Here is a 23,929-nt window from a genome sequence, read left to right as displayed (position 1 = left end):
AGAAATTGGCTCTCTTTCTCAAGAATCCACCACTCTCGGCCCTTCCTCGATCTACTTAGGATTTTTTCACTTTTTTGCGAACCACCTAAGATTCACTAAAAGAAAGAAAAATTAAAAGTTTAATTTTGTAATATTTAGATCTCACCTCGAAAAATTGGACTGTCTATTTGTTGAAGAGGTTAAGCATTGCATAGAGAATACCGAATGCAATTTGGAAACTTTTTTTTTATTATTGAGGTTAGTCTATTGGTTGAAGAGGTTAAGTACCAAAATTACTCCAACATTGGGTTTTACTGGATGAAGTAAATGGACAAAATATGCTCCAATAGGAGCATGAAATCTTTTGCAAATAAATAGTACTTGGTGAGTGAGTGGACTCACCTATTCTTGTGCACGCCCTAAAAAATCCATATTAATATGGATCCAAAAAATGATGTTTTTTTAATTTTCTTTCTACCAGCTATTTTGCCTTTCAGAATAAGCACCATTTTCTAATGTAAGTCTTAGAGATGGACGTTTAATGCATAAGGAGACTGACCGTAACGGGTGAGTCGTCTGCTTATGTTCAGACAAAGAACTGGTGTCATATAATTTGGATCAAGAATCACCGAGATCACCATTTTTTTTTATCACTATTGGCCCCCAAGCATGGCGTGACATCTATTTTTTTTATCCTCACAAAGAAAAAAGATTGTAAAGCAAGATTTCAAAAAAAAAAAAGAAAAAAAAAAAATCCAAAAGATATAGTTCAGGACAAAGAAAATACAATGAAATATAAACTATTTACTAAAACGATTGTTAAATCAAATATTCACAGAGATTTTTTTCATCTCAAAGTTTTTAAATGTTATTTACCATGAGACCGTATATCTTTGTTATAAATACGTCACCATTTGTCCAATTGGATGGTTTACGATGTGTTTCTAAGTTTGAGATTTTTTTTGAATTTTGAACACCCTTAAACCCACCCGATTTGATATCTGATGAATAAGAGCCATTCTGACCCAGTATTAAAAGTAGGGCAAACTTTCTATATTTTTCCTATAGTATAGAAGTTCTATCCTCCCTTTTATCCAACCGTGCATTCTGAATGGAGGGTTAAGATTGTTCCAATCACAATGTCATGTCATGTCTCTACATTATTTTATTTTTATTTTTTTTTCTATAAATTATTTTGACACCAAATTTTGGACGTCCATTCATATATTTAACTCGTACCCAATAAAAAATATAAGAAAAATATTTTCAATAAAATAAAATAACCAAAATACACCTTAAAACTTCAAAAGGTCTTTTGATCATTATATTTTATCGAAAAATTATTTTTAATAGTTTTTATAGGTGCGCCCCAATAAAAAAATGGCACATACCAAATTTCATATTCATACAAATTGCATAAAAAAAACTAAAAATAAAATACTTTGAGACGTTGAATCTAAGAACAAACGGTGAGTAGCTCTCTTAATCAAAATTGGACGGCTAGATAGAAGGATGATGATAGAACGTCTATGCTGTAGGAGAAGCATAGCAACCTTTCCCTTAAAGTAAATGACGTATACCTTTTCTTTTGTAAATTGCTTCATCACCGATTAAATATTTTTTGAAAAATTCATAAGCTTCTTGCCCGGAATGTGTGCTCTTTCAGGGAGAATCATATGCACCTATAAGTCACCCCACTTCTAGAAAAGTTAAATGTGACATAATTTTCTCCTAAAATAAAGGAAAAAATTTAAATAAAGTTGTAACTTTATATGTAGAATTACGGATGCACTTCAAAAATCCATGAGAAAAGGTAGTTTTAATGTTGAAAAACCCTTTTGATTGATTATCTGACATCAAGATACATGACCATGAAAAGTAAAAAGATTTTAAATCTAAAAAATAGTACATTTTACAATATATTATCTACACCGTCCATTTTCAAGATTTTTATATGTTTATAGGTCTACTTAATTTTTACCATTTTTTAAATTTAAAATTTTATAATTAGATATAAAAATAGATTTTGAGATAATCCTCAAAACATTTTACATAAAAATTATATACCATGATAAAATTTGAAAGTTCACCTTACCTCTACAGCTACGGATGCATCTGTATGATCACTGCACCCTAAAATAAAAGCTATAAAGGCACTAAGAAACAACTTTCTCCAAAACAAATTTTTACCTAACAAAAGGAATTAATCATTCCCATGACAAACCAAGTCCATGGTTTACACCAATAGAACCACCATTACCATTTCAAAACTACCTTTCATCCAACAAATGTTCTCAACTTTGGATAGTGCTCTTACACCCAAACCGGATATGGACCCAACTGCCTCACGATGTTCTAACCCAGCTCACCTACTGTTTTAATGGATGAATAGCCCAACCCCGAGAACATACTGCACCCAGGTGGCGAAGAGCCGACATCGAGGTGCTACTTCTCGTTGATATGAACTCCATCAGCCAGTTGATGTGAACTCCATCAGCCAGTTATACTCGTAATAACTTTTATCTATTGAACGACGGCCTTTCGGCTCTCCGACATCGAGGTCCTACTTCTCATCGATGTGAACTCGATCGTCGGTAATAACTTTTATATGTTGATCGACGGCCTTTCTATTAGACACTTTGGAGTCACTAAGGCCGACTTTTATCCCCTAGTACACCTATCCATTGAAAAAAAAAAAAAAAAAAAAAAAAAAAAAAAAAAAAAAAAAAAAAAAAAAAAAAAAAAAAAAAAAAAAGAAGGACCCTAGTAAACAAAAGGAATCATGGCCTTCCTGCTCCTTGGATAATCATCGGCAAATTTCTTCAAATACCAATCATGGTGTGCCCTAGCCCTAGGCCCCAAATTGGCCATTGTATATAGAAAAAACCCTAATCCAGCCCATGACCATGTCAATATAGCCCAACCGAGCCACTCCAAAGCTTCTCCAAAGTAATTAGGGCAACTAATCACCTCAAATAATCCACCTCTTGGGATCTTATAACCCCCACCTTCCCCTTTCAAAGCAATTAACTTGGAATCTGCCCATATATTAATCACTAACCCTGTGATAAAAACCAGTAAGCCACCATTAAACCTGAGCCCTATGCACCAATTAGGCCCATAATCACTATAGTGAGAGACCCACCTGGCCTGTAAATAAGTGTTGAAGAGATTAAACACAAAGGCCATTAGTGCTATGATGAAGGGAAAACCAGGTGATTTTTGGCCTGAAATTACGGTTTTTTGGCGGTGGAGGAGGCGGAGAGGAAAGATGCAGGTGCGGTGGAGGTAGTGGAAGAGGAAAGGAGAAAGTAGCGCTAGGGTTTGTGGGTTGTGGAAATGGCGCCCTTGGGGTAAGAGGATTAGGGTTAACCAGAGGGTGGGGCTTTCCATTAAGAACCAGACCAGAGGAGGGGAGAGGGAGGGGCCCCATCCATTGCGGCTGTGCTTGCCGTACGGAGCTTGGAGGAGTTGCAGAGGGAGGACGGTGAGGGGGCAGATTAGGTAGAGAGAGAAGAGGGCGCGAGGGTACAGAGATGAGTCGAAGGAGTCCCCGGGGGTGGCCGCCATGGCTGCTCTGGTTCTGCAACTTAGGTTTTAGAGAGAGAGGAACTGGTTCTGCAGCTTGGGGTTTAGAGAGAGATGCAACTTGAGCCGAAAGGAGAGTGCTTTCTAGAGAGAGATGCAAAACTGCGCACAATAAATGTGGGTCTTAGAGAGAGAAAGGGATGGAGAGACCTGCAACTGGGTCGAATCAAGGGGCGATTAGAGAGAGGAATAAGGAACGGATTTAGAGAGAGAGAGAGGGGGGAGACGCTGCAATTGTATGGGTGTTTTAGTAAGAGAGAAGATGAAGAAAGCTAAACCTGCAAAGAAGAAATGGGGTTTAGAGAGAAGTTGAAGAAAGATGAATCAAGAGAGAGAAAGTAAGAGACCTGCAACTTTAGTTCCTCGAGAAGGCCAATAAATTAGTGGAGAGATAGACTGTGGTCCATGAAGAAATTAGCAGAGAGAGAAGCGTGGTCTAGAGAGAACAAGCCTGGTTGCAGATGGGGTTTTAGAGAGAGAAAATGTGATGATGACAGAAAACATTCCATAATGGATTAAAAAATCTACGAATAAAATAGGAAATATCGCCATTAAAGGGGTCAAAAGGTCAAATCCAATCTATCACGCTAATTACATGAAAATGTATTTAATTCATAAACTATTAATATTTTTAATTATATTTTAAGTAAACCCCTCCTGATCAGGTGAGGTTTACCTAAAGTGCCCAAAGGAAAAAGAACGAGCACCTCCAATCTTGTGACAAGATATAATTTTAGTACTGAAATTTTTTACAAAAGTTTATTTTCATCTTTAATTGTAAAATTTTAGACTAATTCAAATCAATCAGATCTATGAAAATGATAAAGGACACGGTTTTTATGTAGTCCGGTTGCATAGCATAGAAATGTGGACGTGGCAATAAATATATTTTTTAAATATAGTTTGATCTTAATTATTACTAAATATATAATTTTTCACATTGAGATCATGAATATGAAAAGCAAATTTTTTTTGAGTTATCATATGGGTGTGGGACTTGATTCTTTTAAAGATATGTGTCAAATTTAATGATGATCATTTGGGGTCCTACACACATAGGTGTGGGAGGATCTCATTAGATCAACCAATGCAAGTATATATCGAGGATCAACAACACATGCAATCGTCAATGTTAAACTGCATATCCTCCAATATTTGTCAAACTTCGTTTTCATTTTGGTGGCCATAGAACTAATATACTCAATAAGACTCAAACACAAATTAATACCGCATACTTCGGGGAAATAGATATTAGAAGTTGGATACTAGGATCTTGAAAAAAAAATTCAGGATCATAAAATTTTTATGATCATAAAATTTTTCAGGAGACATACTTTGTAGCATCATAATTTTTTTCAAACAATTACAAGTATGTCTTGCTCTCTCCCAATCAACCTCAGATGGAAACTAAATTAAACATTGATTCCCCTTGATCAAAGCAATAAATGCCTCTTTTAGCTCCAGTTCCATCAAGTTGGAACATCAAGACATTGTTTTTTTTACTTTCAATTCGAAGGAACTTGATTCCCTTATTAAATATTTCTTGTGTTCCTTAGGATCCTTTAGTGAACTTGATAATATATCGGATCGTATCAACCCCTATTCCATCTTCCACAATAGGATTTAAAATATAGGCACAACAACGCACATGGAACATCTGACCAAGTGCGGTTTTTCAAGACGATTGAGTAACTAGAGATGATGCAGTTATGTCATTGTATGATGCATTGTTCAAAATTACACTAAATAACTTGTTTTCAATATTCCATTGCATAAATAAATCCATGAGAACAGTAGCAATAGCATCTTTAATATGAGGAGACGGCACATACAGTAGCAAAAGACTACTGTTTGAAACATTGAACAGGAGCAAACTTGACAAAAAAAATTTAAAAAATCATGGAGACGTCCTTCTTGATAATAACGGGCTATTTTTGGGTCATACCTTTATCAACTGTAAAATAACCCGGTCCGTACATAAATTTTCTTACTTATTTCCAGCATCTTCATAGAATCACAATCATTGGTATAATTTTCTTGGAGAGGGGGCTAGATTGAGAAAGCCGCCCATGTAGATCTTTTAAGATAAAGAATGCCCCCATTATTTAGAAAATAGAAAGATTATAGCGTTGTTTAGGTGAGGAAAAAAGATTATACTCCTTTATTATATATGGTATGTCTTTTGTTGGCTAAGTGATACCGAAAGATTAATCTCTTTTGTATGAGTGTGGTTGATCTCTTTCTTCTCATTCTTCAGAGCTACCATATTAATCTATATGCGATTTTCTTGCTATTCTCTGTCTTAAGACTTTTCCACTTGATAACTCAATAAGCATTTTGTCGTCGACTTGTGTTTGTGATTGTGATTCTTGCTTTCGTAATGGTGATTCATTATATGTGTTACCTAATTGTTATTTATTCATTTCGTTTAGTTCATGGAGTTGCATTTAAGTTGAATATTTGTCATTCTTTTATGGATTTTGGATATTCCTATTTTGGTTGAACTTTTAATGTGCTCTCTCTCTCTCTCTCTCTTTTCTTATGCCTCCCTCATAGTCATGCATTTTTATTCTCAAATTAATGTTACTTTGGTTTACTGCATTGAATGAGTTGTTATTCCTTATTCACTACAATTTCAGAGTTATTTCACATCGTTGGATAAAATTGTGGAGTCTTTTGTTCATACTTTTTCTAAGTTATGATTTTTTAGTTTTTATTGGTTGTTCTTTATGGATAACATGCTTCTTCTACTCTGGATGAAGCTGTAAATGATACACAACCACCTTTAGACATAGCCCATACATATTCTTGAAAAAATGGAAAAGGGGGAAATTTGAGTGTTGAACTTGAGAAAGTTGCAAAATATAGTTATACGGAGACACAAGAAATGGTTGCAAATGCAGAGATGTCAATGAATGGAAAATCCCATTGAAGCTTTTGACTTGAATGGAACACAACCTAGATGTTGAAGTTATTTCATACTTTTATTCACCAAGTTATTTGATTTATTTTTCTCCATAAATTTGCTTGCTTTTGGAAGAGAACTGTGAATTTTGTTGTAGTGATCATCTTGTTCAGCAATTCAAATTAGAGGCAAATGCGAACTGAAGAACTAAATTCTATGATCATTTGGGTTTGAAGTCGGTCAGTGTATAATTGCAAGAACTTAGTGACTTTTTTGGTTTAGTCTTAGTGTGGGTTTTGAAGAACTTGCCAAGCTCTTATAAAATGAGAGTTTTTGGCTTGGCTTTAGTTTCTTTTTTGTGACTTGTTCTTGGGTAAGGAGTTTCTTATTGCTTTACGTTTTTTTTTTTTTTTTTCTCTTTTTGATTTGTAGTATAGGTATTGTAAGTTTTGGACTAGAATTGATAGGTTTTATATTTTCATCTTATTTAACTCTATATTCTATGAATATCTGCTTTTTTCCGTGGATTTTGAAGTTCTTACAAGATCATGGGTTGGAGCATCTAAACATCATGTTGTATTTAGCCATTGAAAATCCAATTGGTTTAAACCACACTTCAATTAGTTTTGAGGACGATAGCATTTAGTTACAGTTAGATTAGTCATTTGAGGATGTTAGGGTTTTTGGGGTATTTTGGTATTCTATTTTCTCCAATATATTTTTTTTATATTTTCACATAAAATATTTTGTAATATTTTCTCCCACCAAAACCTAGTCCCACTCTCCCCTCTAATTTCGGTAATTGGTTGTTCTAATTTTTTTATCATCATAAACATTGGTAAAGTACTCCAAAAAGGCTAGAGATAGGTTCAAAAAGGCATAGTTGGAAGTAGTGAGAAAAGATATGGAGATTTATGGTCTTATTAAAGGTATGACTTTTAATAAAGTAAAATGACAGACAGGAATTCGTTTAGTCAACCCTAATTAATTTGGAAGTTTGACGACAACGATGATCATCATTAGTAACGACACCAATGATCATCTGGTTTGATGTGTGGTTTTGTCAATTATCCCAATTGAATGTGTATATTCAAAATGCGTGTAACTCTTGAAGAATGAAGAAAACTGATAATGCATAAGAAAATAATTCTTGTTGTAGTCTTAACAATGATTTACGTGTGGACTTTAATGATACTTTTAAGGCCGTAGGAGTAAATTATCATCAAAACATTTTTCCAACTAATTGGGTCTGACTACACAAATCCTGGTTTGTCATTATGCTCTATTGAAGGGCATACTCTCAGTTAAACCTTAAGTCCCTATACATTTTTCCCACTACTTCAACTCATATCCTTATAAACATTTGAAAATTTGTACAATAAATGGTCTCTGTATAACTTTTTACAAAATGCATTATTTTTAGGATTTGAAATTCATTTTTTCTTTATTTCTGCGCTTTCGAGGTTGAGATGATCAATTAAAAAGTTTTCCAACTTCATAATGCTTTTGGTATTGTCTACGAAGATATCATTTTTCTTTTATGCATAGAAGTCATAATCATTCATACTCATTAGATGTCAAAATATAGCTTGAGGTAAGTCGCAAAGTCCACGATATTTTTTAAAAACTTTGTGTCTATTCAATGACACTCTTACTAATACAAAACATAAATGATCTCTTTGTTGACAATACTTAATATTTTTCTTTTTTTTGGTCTGTGCAATTGTATAAAGTGGGGTATTGATTTTCTTGCCGGCCTAGTTTTGCAAACATCATTTGGTTTGATAGATTTGCAACTCGTTTTATTGTATGATCTAAAAACTTAGGAGTTTTAGTTACGGTCCATTTGGTTAATGATTCATGAGAAAAATGAATCTTGGGCATTTTGGTTCACATGAAAGTGTTTTCTAGAAAAAATTTCCATGAAAAAATTCTCTCAAGTGGAGGAATATTTTTCATCAATTAGTTATCATTTTGTGTAAAAAGATGCACTAAGACTAATTGGTATGAAAATATTCCTACATTTAACCGTACAAAAGAATTTTTTCATATGAAAATAGTTTTCTAGAAAACATTTTCACACGAACCAAATGTGCCATTTAATTTGACTTCTTTTTCTTGAAAATGCCATCTCCTGTTATGATGTGGATAATGGGACTGGTTTCTGCGATATTGTGAGGCACGAATCTTGTTTTCCTCGAGTATATTCCAATGAATCAGGGATGAATCGCATCGGATTTTCTCTGAAAAAGGCCGGAAAAGTATATTTTTGGGTCCGTGTGATTGTATATAATTTTTTTTCAAGATCCAAACTTGTTGGCCTTATATTTCTGTTTTTCTTTCATAAGGCAGACAAAGGTGATTAGTATCTGTGATGTCTCGAGTCTTATTGCCATTAGATTCTAAATTAATGTTTAAAAAAAGGAAAATTTCTTAGTAATATTATCTATATTTATTTTTGTATAAGTTTATCAAATTACAACTTAGATTTGAGTTATTAGACAAATTACCCCCACCTTTTTTTTTCTAATGTCCAAGAGAATATTCTTTGATCAAAAATCAAATAGCCCATCAAACCATCTATAAAATTGGTTCAAATTAATCAAATGAAACTGAGAAAAACGTTAAAAATAGTTCCTTTGGGCGATGTGCAACAAATTTCTTTTTCTTTCTGAAAAAAATATACAATAAAACCATTTACATTTGGAAAAAAATTATATAGAGCTGAAGCCTCAAAATTTTTACTGAAAATTATTTGATGCCCAAATGTCATCAAATTGATCATCTCGACACCAAGATGCATAGACATGAAAAAAAAAACGATTTCTAATTTTGAAAATAGTGTATTTTGTAACGCATTTTTTGACCGTCAATTTTCAAGATTTTCAAGTTTTCATATATCTATCAATCTACACTATTTTTGAAGCTTTAAACTTTATAAGTAAAGATGAAAATATATTTTAAGGCTATCACAAAGATTTTCAGTATTGAAACCACATTTCTCGACACTATTTGCAGGTTAGCTCTAATTTGAATGTTTAAAGCCTGGCACCATCCAAGCCACACCCTTTATATTTTGGTACATGAAAATCACAATTAATCTTGACCATGATGTGAAATTGAGCAGCTGAATTTATTCATCGATCAGGCTAAACATTCAAAAGAACTATTTAAAAACTTTTCGACACACCCAAGCTGTAAGGTTTTCATCGTGACCTAACACCAAAGGTAAATGGCCTCATTCATATACAAGCCTCCAACCCATAAAGGTGGACCTCAATGCGTCCATCCAATGGAGCTCCATTGGATGACATTTCCATATAGCCAGCCAACACACTGACCAAGCCTAGAGAATTTACGGCAATGATCAAACCCAATTGTTTTGAACCCTAATTAGGTATGGTGTTTGGACCAGTGAAGTGGTTTTTGGGACAAGATAGACTTTTCGCGACAAAAAGTAGTTTTTTAGAGGCAACAGTTCAAACCTAGGGATAAATTGCAGGATTTTGCAGGCAAGTTTCGGACGGTTTCAAACCTAGAGATAAAATGTGGGTTTTTGTAGGCGAGTTCCGGTAAAGCCAAAGTCGGGACCCTGGGTTGAACTTCGAAGAGAGGATGTGGAGAGTTGCATTACTGAAACTTATTCTGAGCTTTCCCCACGAGACTCTTTTATCTTTTCGTATGTAAAGGGGAGAAACATGAGGCTTCCAAGCGGTAGAGAGAAGCAATAGAGAGCAGAGATTCGGGTTTATGGTTGCATGGCCAGAAAGCGGGATACGGGAATTTTCCAGTTATGATTACAACCGTAAATTATTGATAAATGGGACATATGGCTCGGATTATCCAAAGGCAATCCAATGGTTGCACATGGCGGTGAGGACCTTAAACTTTCTCTTAACCCGTTCTATGCCCTGGTAAGAGGACTTAATTGTGTTCGGTAGGCAGCCAACGAAAAAATTTGCCAAATTGATCATGAATCACGATGATGATGTTTTAATCCAATGGTCATACGCTCTTTATCAGACACTAGCACCCCACCTTGGAGTAGACAAAATGGCTCCACTCATAAATATGGGACATTCATCAAAGTACCCCTAAGAGATGAACTATTTCTACCCATATTAATTATTCTATGTGAAGATCGTGCACTTTTTTTATGGGAATTTTGGAAGGTAACGTGTTAAATTGTTCATCTCTCATAGATAATTTGATAAAATCCCTATAAATATTATAAGCATCAAATATTAGATGGTATACGATTATCATCAACATTAAAGGTCAATTATCACCAGCATTATTTTCAGCACACAGTATCAAACTATGAAAAACAACGAAGCCAATTCTGAAAGCAGTATGATACTTTTGGCGGCAAACCTACAACTAAAAAGAGGGGAGGCTGGCCTATAGGTTTTCCTTTTCCCATTTCTGGTTAAAAGAAGCACTGCATAGATTGCTGACGTAAATATATAGGTATATAAAGATGAACAAACTCTTACAGAAGCATTCTTTGAGCTTCATCAGATTGGTGTGCGCAAGTAATTGTAAAGAAGAAGAAGATCTGGTCAGTTACTAATCACCTTCTGAAACAAGACCAAATATAAGAGAAATCATCAAATGCCTAGAATTTTTGTTTAGAGAAAATAAAGAGAGAGAGTGAGAGAGAGAGAGGTGGGGGATAGAATTATTGGCTCCTGAAAAGGTGCCATTGGGGAATGCATATTGTTATTATCGGCATGGACATGTGACTTGCGATGAATCTCTCTCTCTCTCTCTCTATCTCTATGCATGTGAATGTGTACGTGTGTGGGATAGGTTATAATGTCAGGTCATTAAAGCACATGTAACAAGATTTTAAAAGAAAGTAAGAAAGGAGGCAGAACCAGAACTCACAGAGATATTTGCAACCACGGGCTCTGGCTAAATAGTCGATAATGATGTTTCTCACACTTCTCAGGTATCACCGGCAGTAAATAGTTTGATCAATTTGGGGAGGGATCTGCTTGATTTCAGTGCCAAGTTCTTGCTCAATCCTATACCTGTTAATAAAAGCACGTCAACAAGGACTATCATGAAATCAACAACACTATGAGCCCAATGAAATAGGGTAAAACCATAGCTCATTTATGGCAAAACTGGTGTGTAGTGGGGTCTTGACTGCTCGATGAAATGATGGGTGGTGATGGAAATAGTTGAACTCATCAGAACAGGACAGGACCCTAATGGTGGGTTGCACCATCAACAGCATCCATCATTCTAGCAGACGGTCATGGCACCCCCTATGGACTATGGTTCTCCATAGTTGATTGGATAAATATTAGTATAATGTGCCATAAAACAAACACAGTGGAGTGGGCCGACTTAAGTGCACAGTTGTGAGGTAATTAATAATAATTACTCCGTCACTCACAGATTAAAACGATCCTCATAGGTGATTAAATTTACAGCCAATCCAAGATGACCAAAACGCCCAGAGCGCCCAACCTGGGATAACAGTACAACTGTTGGATCAAAGAATCTAAACAAGAAGTGATTTTTTTTCCCTTTGACAAGAATAAAAGCAGATTGACCAAATAAAATAAGAAAAAGGATAAAGACCACGGACAAGAAATGGAGAAAACAGTGCGAACTTACTCTGTGGAGGTAAGTTTCAGAATTCTTTGGAAAATCGAAGTTGATAACCACATTAACTGCCTGGATGTCGATACCCCGGGTAAACAGATCTGTTCACAATATTTAACCAAAACATGCTTGTAATGGGTTGTATATCTCCAGCCCAAAATGCATGTGCTCTAATGCAAGGATGTTTAACACGCACATAGAGAGAGAGAGTGCAGCGGTTTTTTAATAACCCTGAAATCAAAATTAGGAGAAGTATTCAAGTTGCGTGAGCATACCAGAACATACAAGGTTCCTGCAGGCCCCATTTCTAAAGTCATGGAAGACACGATTACGATGAGATTGGAGCATCTTGGCATGAATATAGAAGCATGAGTAACCCAGCTCTGTAATTTTCTTAGCCAGCAATTCTACACGGTTAACTGAGTTGCAGAAAATGATGGACTGGTTTATTTGAAGCTGTAGCAGAAGATCATAAGCTTAATAATGGACATAGTAGTTAAAACAAGGCAAATTACATTACAATCATTTATCAAGAAAGGGTATAAAATAATCCAATGGACTTTGGAAAACCGCATTGCAAATGGATCATCACTGTCAATGGAACAATGGATGGTATTATGTAGAGAGAGGAAGACCGACACAGTGTTGTTCACAGTTCTGGTGTCCCATTTTCCATCACCATGCATTTCATGGACAGTGATGATACCAAAAGTTTACCAGCAAAGTAGCAAACAGTAAACCAGAGTTCATCTGAGTATAGTATGCTTTCCCTTATATCAACAAACAATCAATTATTTAAATCATTCAAGAGAAAAACCTTGGAGAAAAGTGTATTGAGGCAATGGACTTTCTGTCGTTCCTCTACAAAAGCATAGTACTGTGTTATTCCCTTAAGCGTCAGCTCATCCATGAGATTGATTATGTAAGGCCTTCGGAGAAACCGTTCTTTAAATGCCTTGACAGTGACTGGGAAAGTCGCAGAAAATAATAATATTTGTCGATTTGGAGGTAGGAAACCAATCAGCTGTTCCACTGAAGGTTGAAACTCAGGGGACAAGAGCTTGTCAGCCTGTAATAAAATAACATGAATAATCATGAAAAAGATGGAAAAACTATGAGAATTCGCCCCCATGAGAAGCGCTGAAGATATGCAAGATAAGCTCAGCCACTAGACCAAGACAATAACACCAACTACCAACCAAATTTGTCCACTATTAAGCATCACATACCAAATTTGCCCAGTATTAAGCATCACACACCATAATTCATAGCATGCATAAGCAGAAAATGATAAGCAACTAGAAAGCAATAAAATGGAACATTACTAAAAGCATAGCTAAAGTCTGAACTCATTTTAAAGGAAGAATGGAAGTCATTATGGAGAAGTACAGTATAGCCCAATGGACTACCAAAAACCTTAGTTCATTGTGCCATCACTGTCCATTGAAATGATGGAAAGTGGCCAAAAGAGAGTGGATCCACCAGAACAAGCATTACCCCAAAATGGTGGGTCCCACTTTGGGCCGGAACCATTATTCTAGGACAGCAATAGCCAAATATTCATCCATATTCCATAGGATTATACTATACTTCCCAAGAGACATCATGGTATAGAGCCTGAATTGGAATAGTGAACTTTCTCAATAGCTATCTCAGAAACCACATGTTTTATACCTCATCCATTACAAGCATTGTGCATTCTTTCAAGACACAAACACCCTTCTTTGTAAGGTCAAGTACTCTGCCGGGTGTTCCCACAAGAAGATGAACTGGTTGATACAAACGCATGATGTCATCCTTCAAGCTAGTTCCTCCAGTTGTTACCATGACTTGAATATTTAGATGTTTCCCAAGCTCCTTGCAGACTTGTGAAGTTTGAAGTGCCAGCTCTCGGGTTGGAACTAATATGATAACTGAAAAAGAACAGAGTAATCTAAAATTACGATGAATTAAGCAACCAAATCGTGAAAATTTATCAAAGGGTGTGTGTGTGTGTGTGTGTGTGTGTGTGTGTGTGAGAGAGAGAGAGAGAGAGAGAGAGAGAGAGAGAGACAGCTTTTCAACACACACAGAATTATAGTCAGCTGAAGCATTGAAGTAGAGCTTGACAAGCCCTTAAACTTAAAACCTACATCATAAATCAACCCAAAAATGCTTACAAACAAGGGAAATTTCATTACAGCAAGAATGACATGTTTCCATTGATCACTACAAGAAGCCCACTTTTTAGTAGTAACATAAGCAAAGGCAGTTATGTCCCCGAACAAATCGAAGAACCTAATGGATCGAACTAATCCTTGTTGGCCGCTATGTCACTTGTATGATCTCAGCATTTGAACCCAAACTGATGAATGAAAACAAGAAAACTGAAAAAAAAATTTCAAAAACAAAATTCAGAACTTGACATTCTAATTGAACATGATCCTGCAGCTGCCAAATAGTTTCCTCAGCTTGGGTCCTCAAGAGATTTTGAATGTGAACATTACTGGCTCATTCATGAAAGCTTGCCATAAAAAGTATCTCTCATGTCGTCATCAGTTATTCCTTTACAGAACCGCACATAAAAATGCTTTACAGGGGACCTCTTGTCCAATAGCTTATTTTCTTTTCTTTTCTTCTTTTTTCCCTTCTCTGGTAAGAGCATGTCTGCACTCTTCTTTTCTTTCCCTTTCGTTGGACAAAACCCACATGACACAAATAATGTGGTCCCTCACCTGAAAATTATATACCAACCACAATTAGGCCGGTTTGAATGTCCATTTGGGATTTTCCCCATTCCTATCATTCTGCAATGAGTGCCTCCACAGATCATGTATGTGCAAAACAGAATAATTTTGTCATTTTGTGGACCGATTCATATTGTCCAGAGGCATAGTCCCCCAATTACACCTATATATTATGGACCAATCTGCAATATAGAAGTGTCTCAGATGAAGCCCTAAGTCTTCTAAGCCATGTCTCTTATCATCCCAGTCCAACAGTCAATAAAGTTGGAGATATCCAAAGAGATGAGACTGGGAACTAACAGCTCTAATCTATTATGCAGTCATGAAGACAAGGGGACCAAACTAAGAAACATGCTTTCAAAATGCTGATCTGAAAGCAGAACCACATTCATCTTTCTACGCACACGGCTCTCGCAGTTGGAAGTGTCTGAAAAAAAAGATTTTTCACTCATATTGGATCACAACATTTAATAATATCAGGACCCAATGGCTTGTCCCTATGATTTGTCACAAGAACAAGCCTGATCTTGTAAAGTTCTCCCCAAAAAAATAACTAAAAACAACAAAAAAGCTGAAGTCCAGAGAGACCAAGAAGATTAAAAGTAGGAAAAAGTTATATACAAGTTGTCAAATGTCAACCTTTTACTATTGATATAAGGCGCACCTCAAAAATACATCGGAAACGGTTGTTCTGATGCTAGAAACCTTCAAATTGATGATCTCGACGTCGAGATGTATGGATGTGGAAAAAAAAAAGGATTCAAAGTCATGAAACTAGTGCATCTCGTAACACATTATTTGGACCTTGCATTTCCAAAATTTTGAATTGTTTATAGATTTTTGGAGCTTTTGAATTTCAAAATTAAGGGCGAATAGATTTTCATGTCATCGCAATGCTTTCCAGCACCATTGCACCTTTTGACATGGTTCTGGGGTGTCGTTACTTTGATTGTTTAAGGTTGATGCCTTATACAAATAATGGCGTTCTAATGTTTTAATTTATAGGTTGTAAGCTCAATCTAGTTCAAAAAGCCTAAGATTTTTGTTTTATGTGCTAGGCCCTTTTCTTTTTCAAATAAATTAAGATGATCATAAGATTCAGGATATTCAATTGTGGTAATTATACTAATATTATTTGGTGATATTTTCCAACTGGACGGACCTATCACATATCACAGGGAGAACAGCTTTAGTACTACAGTTCCTCCATTAGAAAGAACAATATCAGCAGCAGAGACCTCACTCATAACAACACATAACACCTTTCTAATAATGGAAGCCATGGATTTTGTCAACCACTAGCTACTATTTCAAACTAGATGATTGTTTTATTCAATGTTCAAAAACCCATTCTTTGATCTTCATGGTACATAATTTGTTTTTTTGATCGTTAATCTTCATTGTGGTTAATTATTAACTCAAGAAGCATCATGGAGGTCAGAAAATCAGGACACCATTTGTTCAAGGTGGTGCCTGGCCCATTTAGGTGAATAGCCAGGTGAATGCCTCGTGCTGCATGGGTGGAAAAATTGCCCATGAGCACATCTATTTTAGTCATTTTCATCCTCAAAAGGGAGAACAGGTTTGGGGGGGTAAATAACATTAACACCACTTGTTGGGCCTGCACTTCCAAATGGACATGGGCTTCTCACGCGTCACAAGAAACAGCTTTTGCACTGCAATTCAACACTGAACAAGATGGAGCAATATCAGCGACTAAAACCACCCCCTTCATATCTTTCGTGATGCCTTCATATATTAGTTGATATAGACATATTTCAAATAAGACAAATAACTGAAATGAGAACATAGCTATTTAAGTAAAAGAATTTTGCAAGATGCTCTAAATATCTAGAAGAGGACTGACGACCTCAAATGCATTTTGCAAGATGCTCTAAATATCTAGAAGAGGACTGACGACCTCAAATGCATTTTGCAAGATGCAGTCATGCAGCTTGAGTACTGCTCCCAGTAGTTGTCCGTACAAAATCAGTAAGCCCAAATCATATATAACTCCTAAATCTTATGCCACTAGTTTATCTTTGATATAAGAAGGAATTGTCTACAAAGAGACCATTTATCTTGGGTGTGGCTCTAAACAATCAAAGTAAAGCGCCCCTTTAAATAGTATAGAGAAATGTGGTTTCAATAATAGAAATCTGGTGATAGCCTTAAAATATATTTTCATCTTTAATTATAAAATTTAAAGCTTCAAAAATAGTGTAGATTGAGCAGATCTATGAAAACTTGAAAATCTTGAAAATTAATGGTCCAAAAATACGTTACAAGTTGCATTATTTCCACAGCTTGAAATCCTTTTTTTTTTTATGTCCATGCATCTTGATGTCGAGATGATCAATTTGAGGATATTTGGGCATCAAAACAACCTCTTCTAGTGAAATTTTTTATGTGGGTTCTAATTTGATTGTTTAGAGCCTCGGCTCTATATGAACTTTTTCCTGTATCTTTTGTACATAGAAGTCACAATAATCCCCACTCATTAGATATCAAATTGGATGCTTGGGGTGAGTCACAAAGTCCCAGAATTTTTTTTTTAGAACTTTGTGTCTATTCAATGTCACTCTTACAACCACGCATTTTGAAACTTAAGGAATAAGAATGATTGTCACCTTCCATGTACAAAAGATAAATGGCCTCTTTGTGGACAAACCTATAAAAGAAATGTACAATAAAGTTATTTTTGATGATCTTCCACAAGCTTCATTTATCAAGGCCTAAGGTCTAACTGAGCCCATCAGGAGAACACATTACAGAACACTGAAAAGAATATCCATGTGTCTCTCAAAATTTACTAAATGACCTAGAATAAATATCTTAACTTTCCTGTGCCAGGCAATAAATTACCATTTTCCAGCAAATTAGTTTGATATGGAAACCTAAATTGAGGACATAAGCACCAAAAGTTAAGTGAAGTACAGAAGGACCAACCTTCTGAGTTCGCAGCCCCATAAGCATATCATTATGCATACCAATGATATTTTCCAACAGAGTAAACAAACACAGTATTATAGAAGCTACAGTAAAATAAGGAGAGGAGAACCTTGGATTGCATTTTTGTTCTGGTCAATCTTTTCCAGTGCAGGAATGCAAAATGCTGCGGTCTTTCCAGTTCCATTCTTTGCTCTCGCGAGAATATCACTGCCAGTCAAAGCAATTGGGATGCTTTCCTCCTGAATTGGAGAAGGTCTTTCAAAACCCTTCTCATAAATGCCCATAAGCAGTTCTCGTTTAAGAAAGTAGTCTTCGAACTCATTTCCTTTGGTAGCAGTGACATCCTGAAAAACAAGAACAGGCCACGACTTCAATATAAGAAACCCACAGCCATGTCATATATCCTGATCCAAAATGTACCAGGCAACCAAACAAATTAACAAACCTGGTCAAGGCAAACATGGTAAAAACTAATGAGTGAGCCTAGAAAAGAAGTTTCTAAAGAAACTCAGGAGTGCAGACGCAAAAATAATCTTAGAAAAACTGAAGCTGCGGCTAATTAATAGAATATTACTAAAAATTGGAAAATAAAAAACGATCTATCTATCGAATTTCAGGCTCTCAATTAAGGGCAAAGATCCTCTAAAACAATTACTTCAAAAAAAAAAAAAAGATTAAAACAATCACCATGATAATCTATTCTTCGATGGATGTCCAACAATCCTAAACCATAATGTGAAGAGATAGATATATCAATGACTTGAACTAAAAAACTTCTATCATACATTAGTTACATAAGGAAGCACAGAAGATGTTCTTCCTAAATTACCCTCTATCAATTTGAGACATTTTAAGCCTTTTATCAAGAAGTCTTAAGGTTTTTCTGGAACTACATTTGACTCCAAAGTTTTAGATAATATTAATTAGAGACATATCTCTAATGAGTACAGCATGCAGCTAATTAATAGAATACTATCAGAAAACTTCTCTTATTAGTAACACATTTATGATTAAAATATATTTTGCTCTCATGTTTAACTATAAGTACTTAGTGACACATTCAACGCACGAGTTTGTTTTTTGGGGGAAGAAGAGAGGGAGAGAGAGAGAGAGATAGAGAGGGAGGGAGGGAAGGAGGGAGGGAGGGAGAGAGAGAAAGGGAGGGAGGGAGAGAGAGAGAGAGAAGCATTGGAGGGAGGGAGAAACGAGGAATGTGTATACTTAGTTAACTTCCCTTCACTTACGAGATCTCTAGTATTTATTTGGGGGAAAAAATTTATACAAGGATGCTACCTTATAATGTAGAACTACGGATGCCGCTCAAAAATCCATCGGAAAAGGTAGTTTCAATGTTGAAAAACCCTTTTATTGATCATCTCGACATCGAGACGCATGACTATAAAAAATAAAAAGATTTTAAGTCTCAGAAATAGTGCATTTTACAACATATTATCTACAACATCCATTTTCAAGATATTTATATTTTTATAGATCTACTTGATTTTAACTATTTTTTAAATTTAAAATTTTATAATTAGATATAAAAATAGATTTTGAGATAATCTTAAGAACATTTACATCAAAATTATATACCATGATAAAATTTGAAATTGCACCTTACCTCTACACCTACGGATGCGTATGTATGCAAACTGCACCCTCATTTGGGAGGTAAGGGTGTGTGACAGACAGAGTATGGCTGAGAAGAGGTTACAAAAGTAATCATTTTTTTTCCATTTGCTCTAAATAGGGAAATTATGGAGAATAGCAAGTGAGGGAGAAAGTAAAAAATCCATGTGTCACCATTTATATGTTCAGCTGCTTTCTCTTTTTTTGAGAATGTTCTCTTGTATTAATTAAAAGAGAATACACAAAAACCGAGGTGCCATAGAGGAGTTATATATGAAACTTGAAGCTCAGCTCCTACATTAGAAGCCCACGCGAACACACATCATCTCTTAAGATGCCATGCCTTATTTGGTCTGTGTTCTAGGCGGTGTCAATCTCTCGCTCCAGAAAGCTAGCTCGGTAAAGAAAGCCGTATACAAAAAATGTTTTTCTGCATTACTGACAATTGCATACTCAACCAGTCAAAAAAAAAAAAATCTATAGATTTGCCTAAATGCTCTCTCTGTCTCCCTCTCTCTCTCTTACAATTTATGTTTCTCGCTTATATTTGTATGTCTGTCTCTCTTTCCCGTGCATGAAAGGGGTTAAATACAAGCTCAAAATAACAATTCCAGGCTTGTGTCTCTTTCCCGTGAATCACCATCATCATCATAGGCTTTTCCCAATTAATTGGGGTCGGCTACACCATTCTGCTTTATTAAGGGCTATACCCTCACCTAGGCAATAAGTTCCCATATCTTTTCGGACTACTTCTAACCACGTCCTTTTGGGCCTACCACTTGCCCTTTTCAGTCCTTCCACTTGAACTAACTCACACCTCCTAACAAATGTTGTACTAGGTCGGCGCCACATATGGCCAGCCCACCTACTCTCTCTCACCTTATCGCTTATTGGTGCCACACCTAAATTCTCCCGAATGGAACCATTTCGAATTTTATCCCTTCTTGTCTTATCACTCATCTATCTCAACATCCTCATCTCCGCTACATCTCAACATCCTCATCTCCGCAACATCCTTGTTTCGAATTCTACACTCTCTTCCTCGTGCATAAAAGGGGTTAAATACAAGCTCAACATAACAATTCCAGGCTTTCAGCCAAATTCAGGTCAAACATTTATTTGTCTAAAGGTTGCTTAGGTTGAACAATTAAAATATTAACAAGAGATGTGATTCATTTATTACTGTAACAATCCCATGGCAGACATGGGCTTCAAACCCTGCATTTGTTTTTTGGCCGAACTCATACATTGCCAGATTGAGCCACAATCCAAGCAGCAACAAAATATAGAACTATAGAAATGAAGTTTCAGCTTCAATATGAAGTGATTGGTGTAATCTTTAGCAATGAAAGCATCTAGCAATACATTTGAAGGTAGTTCAAAATCACTTCTCACTCGGATTATACCAAGCAAGTAATAAAAATTGACATCAACACCATTATAAACTTGCAGCTACCTAGTGTCATGTGCATAATAAATTGATGAATATCAACAGTTTGAAAATTTGCCAAGATCAAGTATCCAGTTAGAAATAAAAATTGGCATATGACATCATTACATATATACAACCACCTAGTGTTATGTGTATAACATCAACCAATGCATATAAACAGAAAAATGTTAATATATTCAAGGATTATAGGAATGTCCATGCTACCTCTGTCTTGTACCGGGTGTCAACAGGAGGAATTTTCAATTGTGCCTTCCAATCTTGCGAACTGACACAGTAAATAATAATTAGTGTGTCAATAAAATATCAGCTAGAAGACTACGCATATTATAGATATACAAAATCTTGATACAATAACAGACCAAGTGAAATTGGTACAAAAATGTCTGGCAGGTTACTCACATTCAATTAAAATTTCTAAACAAGAAATCCGCAAACTCAATCACCATGGATAATTCCAGTTTAATCCATACAATATTGTTAAATATCAGTTGTTGAGGTTGGCACTCAGATTTTACGGAAATAAACTTGCGATTTTTATTTTTTTGAAGGAAAAAATAACCTTGTCATGTTCAAATATAGCCTTGCCATGTTCAGGTAATTTCATCATTTAAAAGGTTTAACCATTTTCATTTTGAGCATAAGATTTCTACGAATGCATCATCGTCGTCATCATCATCATTATCATTTTGATGACATGCATTTGGGGTTTGGCAACATGCATCATGTTCCACCATTCACGTCTTTCAAAGGCCATACCCTCAATAAGATCATAAGTTCCCATATCCTTTCTTCACTACTTCAAAATAAAATGAAAACCTAGGATGAAGCCAATTAATTGTATTCTCTTCCTTCCTACATAATTTCCTATACAATAAGACAAGATGTATTTGGGAAACAAACTGCACCCATTCAAAATAGAAACCAACTGCCATGTTCCAGGTGATTTATGCACTTCAGAGGTTGACACAAATCAACATTAGAAATATAAAAGTTGTGTTTTCCCTATCCTTACGGAGCGGCACCCAATCCTTATTTTGCAATATAAGCCCCACTGTAAGGTGATCATCTCAAAAATAGCTCAAAGCCACTTATAATCCTTCAAAATAGTGGCATTTCCCCCATCTTTTCAATTGTAGTGGGCTTAGAGGACCCCACATTGACAGCTATGATATAAGCTGCTTTATAGCATATTTATACAACATAACAGATTGCCTAAAAAGAACGCAAATTACCAAGTTAGGAGTATAGAAAACAAGGAAACCAGGCTTCAATGTGCAAACAACTTATTTCATCCCTAATTCTTTACTTTAATACTTCTACTAGGACTCTTTCACCTCCACCTATATAATAGGAGAAGTTTCCCAGACAAAATGTGCTCCCCTGCACTAAGGCACACCCCATTTAATAATGGAGACTCTCCTTCCAGTGACGGAAACCCAATATACCTACTTAAAGTGAAAGCTCATCCAGAAGTAAAGTTGCAAATTCTTCTCAATCAACCAGTCAAAGAGTGTAATAAAAAAAATCATATAAAGAAATGAATCCCAATTTGAAGTACTCTCCCACTCAAAATGAAGAACTCCCTTAAGTAGAGAGGGTTGAGAGGATATGAAATAGATTAACGGCAATGAAATTCTCAGCAGTTTACCCAAGTGAGAGGCCAATCAATATACCGCCTAGCAGCAAAGACAAGCTCCTACGAATTCTGTCTCTTATCTACGCAAAGATAAGCTCCAGGCCTTTTGGGCCAAGCTTATGACCTCTTTCAAGTGTCACTAATGCTCTTAAAAAGGAACATAATTACATGCCATTCCTCAATGGATTTTTTCTTTCCCTCTCTTTGAATATTGAGAGGAAAATTTTGCATGAAGCTTCTTTGTTATGAAACAGATAAATGGAGACGTAAACAACAGGGATAAAAGAGAGAAAACAAAATGCACAACCTGGTACTCCCTCCCTCCTCTCATACAGAGTTTTAAGTCCCCCATGCATCACACACATCAAAACTACTAACTGGATTTGAATTCTTCACAATAATATATCTCCTTGTATAAAATAAGACTAGAGAAATGATTTCAAATTTTTTACTTACCATGGGGAATTTGTAGTTATGCTCTTTGATGAGAAAACACCATCTAACTAGTGATGAAATTAAGGCCAATAGAAAACTGAAAACCATGAAATTATGGAACATACTTACGAACAGCAAAGAAAACTGCAAATCATCTCAAGGAAAGCAAAAACCAGTATCAATCGTTTTGCCAACATTGCGATTACCAAGCATAAATAACGGACAAAACAAAGAAAATTCATACCTGGGATCAACAACTTCAGATTGGACCCTCTTTTCCTCTTCATTCTGATTACCATCTTCAATAGGACTGCTCTCATTTCTTCTCATCCAAACCTGTTGCTGAAATTGCTGCTGCGATTGTGAATTAGGGATTCTCTGAACATAAGTTTGCTGTGAAAACCGCCCATTTCCAGGTCCAGTTGCATATCGAGGATTCATGCCTTAAAAACCAGAACTTGAAACAAAAGTGAGAGAGAGAAAACCCTACGTCACAATCTAAGAGAGAGAGAGAGAGAGAAAAGGGGAAACCGAAACCTAATTGGATAAAATATACAAAGAGAGGGGCACCATATTGAAACTGATAGTTAAAAGATAATAGAGAACTTATGATCTAGCCTATGGACCTGAGGTAGTATTCATATGAGAGAGAGGGAGAGAAAGAAACCCTCGTTTTCAAAGCAAATGAGTTAGAAGTGGCTCAAAATCAAAACCTAGAACACGCGGAAGCTAAAAAAACCAGTAGCCAAAATTGGAAGCCCTAATTTAGAGAAAGATTACGCCTGTAATATAGATATAGAGAGAGAGAGAGAGAGAGAGAGAGAGTTTTCAGCATTTTATAACGTTAAACTTGCCCCAAAAAATAACGTTATATTTCTCACTGCGGCAAAAAATGACTAATATTACGCCTGCATCCGATTTTTAAAAAATTGGATTACAACATAGTCCGTATCTTTGCGAATGATGACCATCTAGCTTTAGGATTCGGTTTTTATGAATCACCTCTT

At 35.7% G+C, this 23,929-nt stretch overlaps 2 protein-coding genes and 1 non-coding gene across 5 annotated transcripts; all 3 read right to left on the bottom strand.

Annotated features, from left to right (window-relative positions):
• Positions 1 to 2,214: 2,214 nt before the first annotated feature.
• On the bottom strand, positions 2,215 to 4,082 carry DET2 (3-oxo-5-alpha-steroid 4-dehydrogenase family protein). The gene has a single exon (XM_006848020.4). The coding sequence runs from the start codon at positions 3,547 to 3,549 to the stop codon at positions 2,743 to 2,745; it is 807 nt and encodes a 268-aa protein (XP_006848083.2). The 5' UTR covers positions 3,550 to 4,082; the 3' UTR covers positions 2,215 to 2,742.
• A 766-nt stretch (positions 4,083 to 4,848) lies between these two features.
• On the bottom strand, positions 4,849 to 4,919 carry LOC148780702 (small nucleolar RNA SNORD36). The gene has a single exon (XR_016039765.1). It is a non-coding gene; the product is annotated as a small nucleolar RNA SNORD36 (small nucleolar RNA).
• A 5,797-nt stretch (positions 4,920 to 10,716) lies between these two features.
• Positions 10,717 to 23,689, bottom strand: LOC18437822 (DEAD-box ATP-dependent RNA helicase 6). 3 transcript variants are annotated; one of them, XM_088873343.1, is made up of 10 exons: positions 23,167 to 23,689; positions 21,056 to 21,116; positions 17,879 to 18,113; positions 13,766 to 14,004; positions 12,909 to 13,160; positions 12,367 to 12,547; positions 12,104 to 12,192; positions 11,880 to 11,953; positions 11,363 to 11,508; positions 10,717 to 11,090 (listed from the first exon to the last, which is right to left on the bottom strand). In XM_088873343.1, the coding sequence occupies exons 1-9, from the start codon at positions 23,361 to 23,363 to the stop codon at positions 11,430 to 11,432; spliced, it is 1,407 nt and encodes a 468-aa protein (XP_088729469.1). In that variant the 5' UTR covers positions 23,364 to 23,689; the 3' UTR covers positions 10,717 to 11,090; positions 11,363 to 11,429. The 3 variants fall into 3 exon arrangements, with proteins under 3 accessions (XP_088729469.1, XP_006848084.1, XP_020525301.1); XM_006848021.4 differs by having other exon boundaries at positions 10,717 to 11,052; XM_020669642.2 differs by lacking the exon at positions 11,880 to 11,953 and having other exon boundaries at positions 10,717 to 11,052.
• Between the last annotated feature and the right edge of the window lie 240 nt (positions 23,690 to 23,929).

Source organism: Amborella trichopoda, chromosome 8 (assembly GCF_054954075.1).
Source record: "Amborella trichopoda isolate Santa Cruz 75 chromosome 8, AtrichopodaSantaCruz75HAP2 v2.0, whole genome shotgun sequence".
NCBI classification, from domain to species: Eukaryota; Viridiplantae; Streptophyta; class Magnoliopsida; order Amborellales; family Amborellaceae; genus Amborella; species Amborella trichopoda.
This window is presented reverse-complemented; position numbering and strand designations above follow the sequence as displayed.